The sequence below is a fragment of the Aptenodytes patagonicus genome, chromosome 1, assembly GCF_965638725.1.
Source record: "Aptenodytes patagonicus chromosome 1, bAptPat1.pri.cur, whole genome shotgun sequence".
NCBI classification, from domain to species: Eukaryota; Metazoa; Chordata; class Aves; order Sphenisciformes; family Spheniscidae; genus Aptenodytes; species Aptenodytes patagonicus.
In genome coordinates, this window is record NC_134949.1 from 202,440,544 (window position 1) to 202,453,369 (window position 12,826).

At 35.1% G+C, this 12,826-nt stretch overlaps 1 protein-coding gene across 5 annotated transcripts in view; it reads left to right on the plus strand.

Moving 5' to 3' along the window:
- N4BP2L2 (NEDD4 binding protein 2 like 2) overlaps window positions 1-12,826 on the plus strand; it is a 49,356-nt gene that overhangs the window by 18,155 nt on the left and 18,375 nt on the right. For 3 of the 5 annotated variants that reach the window (XM_076364274.1, XM_076364277.1, XM_076364278.1), the window contains exon 6: window positions 4,224-4,367. The exons of 1 other annotated variant lie outside the window; for it this stretch is intronic. In XM_076364274.1, coding sequence (XP_076220389.1) covers window positions 4,224-4,367 — 144 coding nt within the window. Of the gene's footprint in view, window positions 1-4,223; window positions 4,608-12,826 lie in introns of those variants that run through there. One more of the 5 variants, XM_076364280.1, reaches the window with a different exon arrangement.

Consider the following 12,826-nt stretch of genomic DNA (forward strand, 5'->3'; position numbering starts at 1 on the left):
AACAGCAGTCCATTACTAATCAGTAAAGGTTAAAAAGAAGCTCATATTTTAGATTATTCTACTGCAAGATTTTGTGAAGCTGTCCCCAGTGTTCAGAGGATCTGACTTAGAGTACTGTTGGACATAGGTCATTGGACTTCTGGGTTGTGAGAGTGCCTGGGAAGCTGCTTATTATTCCTGGTTAATGTCTCTTTTGTCTCAGATATATCTGCTTTAGGAATCTATGAGGTATCAAACCAACTTAGGGATATTTCATTGTTTGAAATGTAATGTAATATTTTCATGGTTGATCACAAAACGTTCTCTCACTGATTGTCAATTTATATGCTTCCAACTGACTTGGCTTATAATTGTTTCAGCTTTGTAAAGTAGCCCCTACAATGCACGAAGTATGTGTGTATAATATTTACATTACTGACTTGGACTTTATTGTGTTTATAAATCTTTTAAAGTTTTCACCTTTTGCTCCTAAGCTACCACTAACTTATTTTTAGAGATGGAGTCCTCTCTCTGTAGGATGAATTCTAAAAAGTTTTTCTAATTTGGGGTGCAGCACAGCCAAGTTAGGAAGCTGTCTTAGTAATCAGACATTTCTAAGATGGTCAGCGTGAGATTTCCATTACATGAGACAGACTCATTTTTCAGGAAAATTCATGTTTTCACATGGTCTTAACAGGTAACAGGATAAACAAATGTGAAGTGGTGTTTCTGTTGAATTTTATTGTCCAGTCATTAATTGTAGCAGTAAAGTTTATATCTTTCCCAAAACCAAAGGAAAACCCTTGAACTGTGAAGTGCTGCTACCATTTCTTAGGAGCTTCCTAGAAATGTTTTAGCAGCTCCAGTTGCTTTAAATATTTGAATAGAGGCCCATTATCTGGAAACTTTATTTTTTGAGAGTTTAGGAAAGGTGGTGATATGAGGTTTCATTTTGTTTGTCAATTGCTTGGGGAGAGGACTCAATTTTTAAGTTGTGAGGGTTTTTTTTCCATATTCATGTGTTTGGGAAATAGATAATGATAGAGATGTTATTGTAGTTTTGGGATTCCCTTTATGAATTTTGAGCTCAACATTTTGTGCAGTACCTGGGCAAATACTATGCTAATAATAAATTTGGGTAATTTTATTAGTTCTCTGGAGTCATACATTCTAATTCCCTCCTAAACAGGATCACTTAAGACTCTCTGTTTCTGGTAGTTGGAATAAAAAATACACTACCTCCTACTTTAATTAGCAAAAGACTTTTCTTATATTTTGGATACATGTTCCTCATTTATTTGTTTTTAGTGGTGCTGTCTAGATTGTTAGTAACTTTTATCAAGTGATATAATATGTCGATATTCTAGAAGTCAGGTGCATTTCTAGATACTATTTTTATAGGGTTGTTTCTGCCACCGCTTAGTGTGTTTGAGAAATCTGTGAAATGGCTCTCTAGGTCAACATTGGGTGTATTCTTGATGTCAAGAATGTGACAGATGTTTTAGTGTGGAATAGGTGTTAGCGTCTTTTTCTTCCAGTGTGCGTGTGAGATACAAATTATCTTTAAGAGTCACTCATGAGTGATTTTGCGTTTAGTTTTGTGCACGTAACTTTTGTGGAAACATCTTGACTCCACAGACATAGGTCTTGCGGTAGTGCTCAAGACTTCCTGCGTAGCATTTAGACCTTTGTATAAAGGATTTTGTACTCTGATACCATTTTTAGGAAATCTTGAAAACTGCAGGTGAGAGAACAAACGAGTGGCAAAATCACAGGTAGAAGAGAGAGAATTTATTTTATTATTTTTTTTAAGTGTTTAATCAGTGTTGGATGAAAAAATTACCCTCTGTCATGTCTGTATGCTTTCCGAGTAGCTGGTCAGTTGGGAACTAGAACTTTTTTAAAAAAAGTATACATTTGATTCAAGCTTTTGGGGAATAACAGGTATCCTGTGTATAATCTGTGTTTTGGGACAGATGTTGTTTTAATTTTAAAAAAGCTACCTGCTGTGTAACTTCACACAGAAGTGAAATGCAAACATGTTTAACATAATCCTTTTTCCTTCAGTATGATCATAAAACTGCAGTTTGGTATTGACTTCATTAAACTTGTGCTGATTCTTTTAAGTAGTCATGTCTATGCAGGATTACTTTGCCAGTATATTGGTATGTAAGATTCTTCTAGTGTAGAAGCATTTAATAGTGACAGAACTTTGTTATTATCAATAGATTCTGTGTTCCTCCAAGCAAAACCAGCTTCCAAAGCATAACTATCTGTTAGGAGCTTTTGCTGATACGTCTGTATTGGTTAAGGATAGATGGCTTTATGCCCTTTCAGCATAGCCAAGCTGCCAAAGGATGAGTGAAGACATGTCTAAAGAGGAGATTCCAGTATTAAATAACACTATACAGCAGATTTGTTTCCTTTTTAAAATTAATTTCTATGCTTGATGCGATTTTGCTGTTGGTGATTTTATTATCCTGCCTTGTTCTTTCAGGAAGAGTACTTGCTCATTTATGAAGTGATTATACACAAGTCCATTCCGTTGTGGATGAGCATGCACTTCATGCCCAGAGCACTTGAGCTGTAATCTTTTTCTAGGAGTACTAAGATATGGAAAACATTGAATAACTTTGCGCTTCCACCATTTGGCATAAAAGGACTTAGAATTCTTTTTCTCATTTTTTTTCTGTCATGAGGATTTGCTTTTTTCTCTACCATTAACCTTGTTCATATTCATGAACAAAATCAAAACTGTTAAGACTTGTGAACTGGTAAGTTCAACGTGCTGCTGCTCCAGGACTTCTTTAGCACAATGTAGGAATTAGTAGCATTTAAACAATGAGCTGCTTGTGATTATCACTCTAGCTTCTGACATTGTCTCAGGGAAGAGTGTCTATGAGAGAAATACTCCACTTAAGCCTTTTCTTCGTAGAAAGCAAGCTGATAAAATACACTTTAAGGAGCCAGCATAATTCTGAATACTTCTGAGATCACCAATTCTTCTTCCATTCTGAATGTGAAACTAGTGTGCTACCTGCAGTATGCTTTGAACCTTTATCAACTTGATACATACTTCTTTGTTGTAATAATATGCACAAACTTCTGGCGACAGGGAAATCAGTCTTTTAAAATATTTCTGCGTAGAGTATCCTCTTTCCAGTATAGCCTGTTTGTTCCTGGTATTGATTTCTCCTCTATAGAACTGAGCAAGTTGGTAAGGAGGCCCATGCCTCTTCTGTCCCTGGCAGAAAGAACAAAGGTGCAGACATATATTCCCTATTGGTATGACTTGGAAATAATTCAGCTTGGACAAGGTTTCTTGGTGATAAGAATATATTGGATTATGATAAATGCTTGTCTACACTAGCGAAACATTTTGTTTATGTTTTATATCTGTTCTTTCAGATTCGGTTCTGTTACAGTGCTGGCAATTCTCTGACATTCGGTTTGTGCATGAGCCTCGTGGTTTTCTTTTTGGCAGAGACCGAAATTTTCTGCTAACATGGATTTTAAGATCCTATTCCATAGATACTCTGGAGAGAGATCCATTCTAATGTAATGTCTAATGTCTCAGGTTCTTAATAGTCCAAGTTCTCACTGAAAGTAGCTGTTCACTAAACACTCCAAGAACAGGACAACGCTTCTGGCCTCTCTTCCTTTATATGTGTTTTGGTACATTTCTAAATTTACAGCAAGTATCAGTAGGAGCTTATAGATAAAGGTATCATGAGCATGTTGTTCTGGTTCAAAACTAAAATTGCTCCTTATTTTATATAGAGATTTATTGATGAGAAAACATTCTGTCATTAAGTCTTGAAACCATGTAGTTTCTTTTTTTTTATGCTAGTTTGAACATTGCTTTCATAAGTAGTAGTCTGTAATATTATTCATCCCTCTACTCATTAGCTAGTATACCATCTAAAATCTGATGAATAAATAGAAAGCAAAGGTCCTTCTGAGGTTATTTAGTTACATAGTCTTGGTGAATAACATAATATTTCTGTATGAAGAAGAATGACTGTATTGTTTTCTGTTATTTAATATACGCAGTGGTGAATTTTTAAAATAAACCTTAACACAAGTTGAATACTGAGAGAATGAGGATACAATGTAATAAAAGTGAAATTTCAAATATGAAAAGCAAGAAGAAAAATTGTGAAATTAGAGGGTTTTTTCTTTCTCTTAAAGACTGTAAGCATAGAAACATACCAGACAATTTATTTAAATTTTTATTTTTGTAGGAGGAATAAACATGGGGTCACTCGTGAGAAGATTGCTCAGATGTTGGAACGATATGAATATCAAATATCCATACCTATTGTCATGAATTCAGTGGTACCTCCCCACAAAAACACTCAAAGGCCACCTCTGCAGCGAAGACATAGGTGGGGAGGCAATACAGACTCATGGAATTCTTTCAGTATTTCCAGTAGCCGATAACACAGTTGCAGTCAGTTAATAAAAATCTGTTACTTGCCCTTCTAAAACACATCATCACCTCCAATAAAATAGTGGATCTTCTGTATTTTAAATAGGCCTATTTCAAGACCATTTTGTTCTGGAGGTTGTTCCTTTAATGGACTTGCATGTAAATAAAATTGTACATTAAATGTTTTTTAAAACTATATTTATTACAGTTGTAATAACTTTGATTTTAGTAAAATATTTAATATAGTATGACATATAGCAGAGTCTTCCTTCATAAACCTAAGACAATGAAGTTGTCATATATCAAGTAACTGTTGAGCAGGTTTTTTTTAAAGAAGAGGTCATATTAGATATCTTTTAAAAGAGAGAGCCCCAGAAGAAGAGGTTATTTATGTAATAACTAATTTTAATGATTGTCATTTAGTCATCTTATCTTTTTGGAAATTTTTTTGAAAACAGTTATGTCCTGGATTGTCCTTTTGTTCTATTTGGCATGTATTGCCAATTGGCAAAATTTTGGCATGTATTTTCTGGTTTCATTTGTGGTGTTCGGGTTTTTTTTTGTCTCAGAAGCTCAGCTGGCAGCTGAAGCAACATTCTGCCAATACAATATTCACCAGCCTTAAATTGTGCAACCTGAATTATTTTTTCACTTATTTGTTCTCAGTGGTAGTACATAAACTATGATGGTGGCTGCACACCATCAACTTTTTTGTGCTGACTAAAAACCCCTAAATTTTATCACTAAAACCCAAAAATTTCATAGCTATGTCTTTCTAAGTCAATTTCTTTCATTTACGATAAAAATGAAGTATTAAAGCATTAGGCTGTCAAGTCCCAGTCCACAGTTGGGATGCATCAATTCAACATAAATAGTGGATATAATTCTGTAAAACCATGTTGCATTCCTAATTTTGGCACAGCCAATGTTATCTGTTTAGCACATAACAAACAATGAGCCAGCATGGAGATTGACTAATTTACTGCCCTTTTTCTCTTAAAAAATGATGAATTTGTAAGTTTTCACTTTGCTTGCTTTCTAACAGCTTGCTGAATTAATAAAATATATTTGTCTTCAGTGTTGTTTTAGTAGTTCAGTGCAACAGTTTTTATTATTATTTTACTTCAAGCTTGTAGGATTTTATGCAGGTGAGCATTATTACTAACCTGCTAGCTGAAGTAAGTTATCTTCAGGTCTAACTACATTTGATTTCCTTATACACTGAATGAGTAAATCCTGAATAGGAAATTTTGTCAAGAATGTGAGTACGTAGTTAAAAGAATTTTCATGGTTTTCTATTACTAATTTGGTGTAATAGCCATCAGAATTTTGAAAATTCCAAAGCCAGCGTAATTTGTTTTACTTACAGACAATTTTTGAATAGGCCCTAAAAATTACTTCATCTTTAAAGTCGGAATACCATGAAAGTTGAAAATCCAGGTATATAATCAAGTATCTTTCTGTGGTTTTCTACACCTATTGTGCAAATCTAAATTTGTACAATTTAATGTATATCTGCAATAACATTTTCATAAGAGATTCTATTAACTGTAAAAGTTGAAGTGTGCAGTTTCACATTTTAGTAATTGTTTTAATTATTCGAAAAATAACTTAAAATGCTTCGGTAGCGCATGGATTGTTAATATATTGAATTATGTGTATATATAAAAAAAAGAAGCTCTCCAACTATATTAACTTTCTTCCCTCATTGTCTGTTATTCATACCAATTATGTTACTGTATTTTAGTGTTCATGGTTATCTTTTTCCATGTCTCAAAAGAATCATGGAAATCATTGTAAATGGTCAGTAATACTTTAATTATCCCGAAGTTTTTATATTCAAACATGAAAGCATATTTCAAGTGGCAGGAAGATAAAAAGGTTTTAGAAAGACTCATTTTATTTACTCTATATTACTTTAAGCCATAATAAATTGATAAAATTTATTGAGGCTTTATGTAATATTCACACAGTGTGCTAAGGTATGACAAAAAAGAGCTGATTATTGAAAATTGATGTTATGATATCTTTTGGTACCTTCTGTCTTCAGTTTTTAAAGGAAATGGATTTTTTTAGCAATATTTAATTGATATCTAAGTTCTCTTTAACTGAAATTTGTATTTAAATAGATGTGAATTCATACTATTATAAAATGATGCAGCATTTTTTGGTGTTATCTTTTTAATAAATTATTGGTGGATGGTGAGTATTTTTGATAGGCAAAGCATGTTGATCGATAATAGGCTTGCAGTTTGCAAAGGACACATAACAAGAAAGGAATGCTTTGCAACTTGGCACTGTATCAAACGTTTCTTGTAAACTGCTTAATCTAGAAAGCTGTATTCCAAGGTAAGTACAATGACATGGTAGGTGAAAACACAATGGAATTACTGTCTGTGTAACACATTTTTGTTTCATGGTATAGTAATGTTTCATGAGGATATGACAGTCATGGTTATATGTATATCTCAGACAGAAGTTGCTCTTACACTACAATATTTATATGTAAAAATAATAAAAAGATGATGTGAAATACATGTTGCAGGTATTGAATTTCTCCTGCTCCCTCACAAATGAGGAAAATTACTTATTTTGTCAAAAAGTATGTACAAGAAATGTAAGAACTCGCTGTTAGTTAGACTGGGGATCTGAAAAATCTGGCATAGTTTTTATACAATACACCTGTTGATGATGATAATGTACCTATAATGAAGGTTTCCTGTTGTTTTAGATTTTTAGTAAATTGCTAGTTCATCATATTTCATGAAATAATAGTGTCAGATTTTTTTTTTTATGTAACTAATGCATAGAACCTTAATGTTATGAATGCAAATTCTAAGTATCTGCTGCATACTTCAAACTAGTGAGATGTTTGCTAAGTAAATTTAAACAGAGTAGTTAAGATACTCAACTATAGTTTTAACATCCTAGTCTTCTAAGGATGAAATTTAAATGAGAATTAACTTGCAGAACATACATAATTTGGTTCATATAGTTGACCAGTTAGCATCAGCTATATAGGATTATGTGTTGCTATAGAAAAAAATAGTTTTGGTTTTACTGCTTCATCTAAACTGCTGTTTCTTGTTTGATTAGTTTACTTCCTGAATTATCAACAGTTTTCATCAGCCTTGTCTTTGATGGATTATTTAGTGTTCTTATTTTTCTTTTGTTTGGAAAAGAAAAAAGAACAGAAACAAACAAAATAAAAAACCCAACAAAACAAAAAAAAACCCACTGCAAAACCCACACAACCAAACCCTGGAAGACCTATGTGCTGGTTTTGGCTGGGGTAGAGTTAATTTTCGTCATAGTAGCTAGTATGGGGCCATGTTTTGGATTTGTGCTGGAAACAGTGTTGATAACACAGGGGTGTTTTAGTTACTGCTGAGCAGTGCTTACACAGAGTCAAGGCCTTCTCTGCTCCTCACACCACCCCACCAGCAAGTAGGCTGGGGGTGCACAAGAAGTTGGGAGGGGACACAGCTGGACAGCTGGCCCCAACTGACCAAAGGGATATCCCACACCGTATGACGTCATGCTCAGCATATAAAGCTGGGGGAAGAAGAAGGAAAGGGGTGATGTTTGGAGTTACGGTGCTTTGTCTTCTGAAGTAACAGTTACGCATGATGGAGCCCTGCTTTCCTGGAGATGGCTGAACACCTGCCTGCCGATGGGAAGCAGTGAATGAATTCCTTGTTTTGCTTTGCTTGCATGCGCAGCTTTTGCTTTCCCTATTGAACTGTCTTTATCTCAACCCATGAGTTTTCTCACTTTTACCCTTCTGATTGTCTTCCCTCTCCCACCGGGGGGGAGTGAGCGAGCGGCTGTGTGGTGCTTAGTTGCCGGCTGGGGTTAAACCATGGCAACCTAATGTAACACTTTTTTATTTTATGTTAAATGATCTGTGAGGAATTCTGTCTTCTGTTCTTGTAGTCATGTCCTCTTTAGGTTCATTTTAATCTGGTTTGCTGTGCTGCATAATTTTTTTAAGCTTTTTGTCTTTAAGAAGAAAGCCAAGATTTTGTCTTTTGTTACCTATCTCTTGAAACCTTCTGCAGAGATGGTAGTTTTTCTTCGTTTCTCTGCTAGATAATTGATAACTGAAAACCAGGCTTTGTCTAGCTGAGATGGGACCCATAACATTTATATTTGATTGTTTTGTGTCTGTCTTTCCTGATGTAATTTAGACTGTGTTGGTATTTTCTTCTTTGAGCTGACCAGTAGGATTCATTTTCAGTGAATTAGAAAAAAAATCACTTTTGTATTTTCACATTCATGTGTGATATCTGTAGTTTTACCTGCTGCTTCCTCCTAGCAATTGAGTTTTCTGGAAGAAATGTTCTCCCTCTGTGCTGGTACATTATGGAGATGAGGTGATTAGGTATATGTTGAGAATGGAGGGGTTTCCATACAAAAGAACAGAGACGTATATTTCAATTCCCAGTAAAGAGCAATAAGAAGACATAGTGTTTAAATGCAGTTCATGAAATTAAGTACTCAATTTAAAAGAGTGATCAGATGCTTCATATAGGTCGGATGTGGAAATATTTCAGTTCAGTGTTTCTACAATGACACTTCCTCATTTCAATGTTTTATGTTCTCATCCTTTTGAAATAAAAGCAAGAGCAGAGATTAAAGCTCTTTAGTAATCATTTCCTAGACGAGAATCTCCTTGTACGTCAATTAATTTTGTTGGGTTTTTTTCTTTTTATAGGCTAATTGGTTGACATTAGCTGTAAATCTGCTTATTTTGAGTTCACAGAAAAATATGTGAAAACATAGCTGGTCTTTTAGGTATTTAGATGATAAAGTAGTAACACTTTGTCAAGGTCAGATCACCTCAGATATGTCTGATTTATTTCTGTAGTAATGGAGAAGCAGCAAGTGGTGGTTTTAGCTTGAGATAGACTGTCAATGTCATTCTAGATCAAGGATAATAAAAGCATTGAAGTATTGCATCTGGAATGGGTCTTTACAGTTTCCTTTCAGCTGATAATGCTGCTGCTTCATTTCTCAGGTAGGCAGGCAGTCCTTGACCTTTTAATGTGTACCTTACTGATATACAGTGCTGTTGTAACAATACCATGTTGTGCCAAGTCAGAACATATTGTATCCATGAAGTAATTTTTTTTTCAGTTGTACTTGCAGTCTTTTTAGTGATGCTAAATATTTTTCTTTTTTGAGCTGTTAATCGAATTACTTTTCTTTTGTTGTCCCTCAAACTGATACCAGAGTAACTGCTTTATAATTGTGTGGATCATCCTGCTTGTCCTTTTTAATATTTTCCTGATACTAATTCTAAGTATTATAGGACTTTATGGAAACATAGTAGAAAAATGCTTTATGAGCAAAACTTTTGGAACATGTGCTTGCATGTTGTCTACTGATTTAAAAAAGCATGAATTCTTTAGTGGATGTTGTTTAATTTCTTCTTAAGTTGCTAACAGACTAAAGTGCTGCTTTAGCTGGCTGAATAAACATTTGCTTATTTCTGAATGGTTTATTGTATCATTTACAAATCAGTCTTAGTCATGGGCCTATAATGCTGTTTGGCTGTTATTTTATTCATGATACTTCTAATAATTTTTTTTTCTTTAGTCATGAGCCATAGGTTTTGGTAACCTATACTATAGGTTATAAAAGTCTATAAGAAGTTCCTGAACAGCTTATCCCACATCTTGCTCTTAACCATGAAGAGTTTCTGAAGGCTCATGAACCTAAATTAAGAGTGGATTGACTGTATTAGTTTTCCCCCATTTAGCATTTTTACTGATAGTTTTCCTGTATTGCTTGTAAGATGAACACACTGCTTTGCAGGGATCTTGACAACAACAGTATAGACATCGGATCTTTTACCTGAAGCAAGACAGGGATGCATATTTGAGCTTCATTTGCAGCTCTTTGCAGCTGTTTGGTACGTGAACTAAATATTCAATGAAGTATACTTGATAAAATTTCAAAACTATTTTCACTTTGTGAAAACTGCAGTTAGAAGACTCTGCTTATGGCTGTGCAGCAAAATTGCATTATATACAGGAGTATAAATGGAATTCTGTGTATGTGTATGTAGAAGGCACAGTTAAAGTGTTGTCTTTCATTCTGTTTTGTTCCAGCAGCCTAGACTGAGTTCTTGTTTCTAATAATGAATACTTAGATTATGTCCATAATGCTGCCCTTTTTGGTCCTAGGTCTTGAGGAGAGGTTTTATTGTGAGTAAAGATAGCTAACTATGGTTTAACTTTCTACTGCTCTGTAGGGAATTGAGCTGTAAAGAGATTAAATGCGTTTGTCTTTCGCCTGGTTGGTTTGTGGTGCCTTTGTTGAGAATGTCAAGCTTTGAGCTCACTGGTACACGTAAGATGTGACATGTTGGAGTGAGTTGAGCAGAGGGTGGTCAGGGCCTGGAGCACCTGATATGCAAGGAGAAGCTGGGAGAAACAGATTCTTCAGCCTTAAGAAGAGAAGGCTGTGGCTAAGACAGCTTAATACTGTCTTCACCTACCTAATGGGAGAGTATAAAGGTGGAGCAAGGCTCCTTTTAGATGAGGAGCAATGGGTAGAGGTTGCAACATGTGAAATTCCAATTAGATATTAGGTTGTGTAATCTCCATCCTTGGACTATTCAAAACTTGTCTGGGCAAGGCCATGAGCAACGAGATCTCAGTTGGTATTGCTCTGAGCAGAGGTTGGACCATATGATCTCCAGAGGCCGTTTCTGACATAAATTATTCTGTTCGAATAGATATAGTGAGAGCAGTGTCCAGAATATCAAAAGAGTTAGCTCTTATCTGTCAGAGAAGACTTTTAAATCACTAACAGAATTGCTGCCTGGTTTCAGGGTGTCAGATGCAGGCTTGCATTAATACAGCAGTCCACGATTCTCTTCCTATTTTCAGATGGGCACTAAGTTTTTGGCTTTAACTGTAGCAGCAAAACTGGCTGTACCATTTATACCGGTTATTTTGTTTCATAGCTGTATTGGCAGAGTTGCTCAGGACTTCCCAACAACACCTTTAGCTGATCCCTTTTTTCTCCCTCAGGCAGTGTCCATGACCACTTGTCTCTTGTTATAGTTGTATTGTCTTTCCAGACAGAAAATACTGGCATATATTAGAGTTTGTCTAAAGTAGTTGTTTATTTTCTGTCCAAAGACGGACTTCTATTGACACTTACTACATTGCACAACTGAAAGGCAGTTTTCTGCATCTATTCATCCCCAACACTCTAGGAATAATACAGGGCTGTTTTGTAGAAAGTAATCATCTTTAAAGGGTAATTCATCATGTCTTTTGTGTACCTCTAGTCCTTTTGGTGAAAGACGTTTAAAAGGGAAATGAGTTAATACCAAAGAGTAGTACGCAGAAATAGTAAGTAAAAGTTGGATGCCAGTATGACAAAGTACTGAGATTTGTTGAAAAAGGTGTAATACCTTCCAGAGAATGCACATTATAATTGAATGCTGTGTAGCTCCCAATATTTCATATAGCATTTGAGATGCATTAGAATGAGCGCAATACCTGGAGCAGATGTTCTGAATAGCAACATTGTCTGCAGTTACAAGTGTTTGCATTTTAATGTTGCTATAATCTAGGTTAGAGGCTGGTTACTTAATATTTACTGATATTGTTTCCTTTACTGTTTTCCTCTTGTAATTTCCCCCCCCCTTTTCTCTTACTCTTGAACTGCATCTTTCTCACCTATCTGGTCTGAGTCCTGTGTGTTCAGTTACTACAGTTGTCTTCATAGCTCTGGATCCATCTCCCCCTTCCCTTTTCTTCCCTGAACTATAAACTGTGTGGAGAGCTGCACCTTATTCTCTATTTTTTAATGCCTCGGTTCAAACTGATGCTGATTTACCTGAGTATATATATTCCCCTCTCCCCAGGCTGTCCTTCTGAATTTTTTTCTTGTTGTTCTGCTGAAAGTACTATTTTATGTCATACAATATATTTTTCTTCATTCCTTTTTTTCTTAGCCTCATTAAGTTTGCAGCATCTTCTTCTATTTTCAAAACTCATACTTTTGGTCCCAGAATTATGGCCTGTGCTTTGGTGGATATTTAATTACATATCTTTGCTACAATTTTGTTGATTGAAGCTATTTTAAATACAGCTAAGATCTGTCATCTTTCATTGAAAGTTCCTAACAGAAAATAGCTTATTACGTACCTCTAAATATTCCATTCTGCTCTCATCGTACCTCTGTTGCTTCCTTACACTCCCACCCATATTTTTCCTCAACTTGATTTTGCTTGTGTCTTATCTCAAACTTCATTTTACGTTTGTTTTGTGTGTGAACGTGCCTTGGCAACAAAGGCCAACGCTTCACCCTGTAAATCTAATTTTCACTTTTAAAACCTTTTTGTTGCATTTGCTTATCTCTATATTCTATTTTGATGGCTGTCATCTGTGT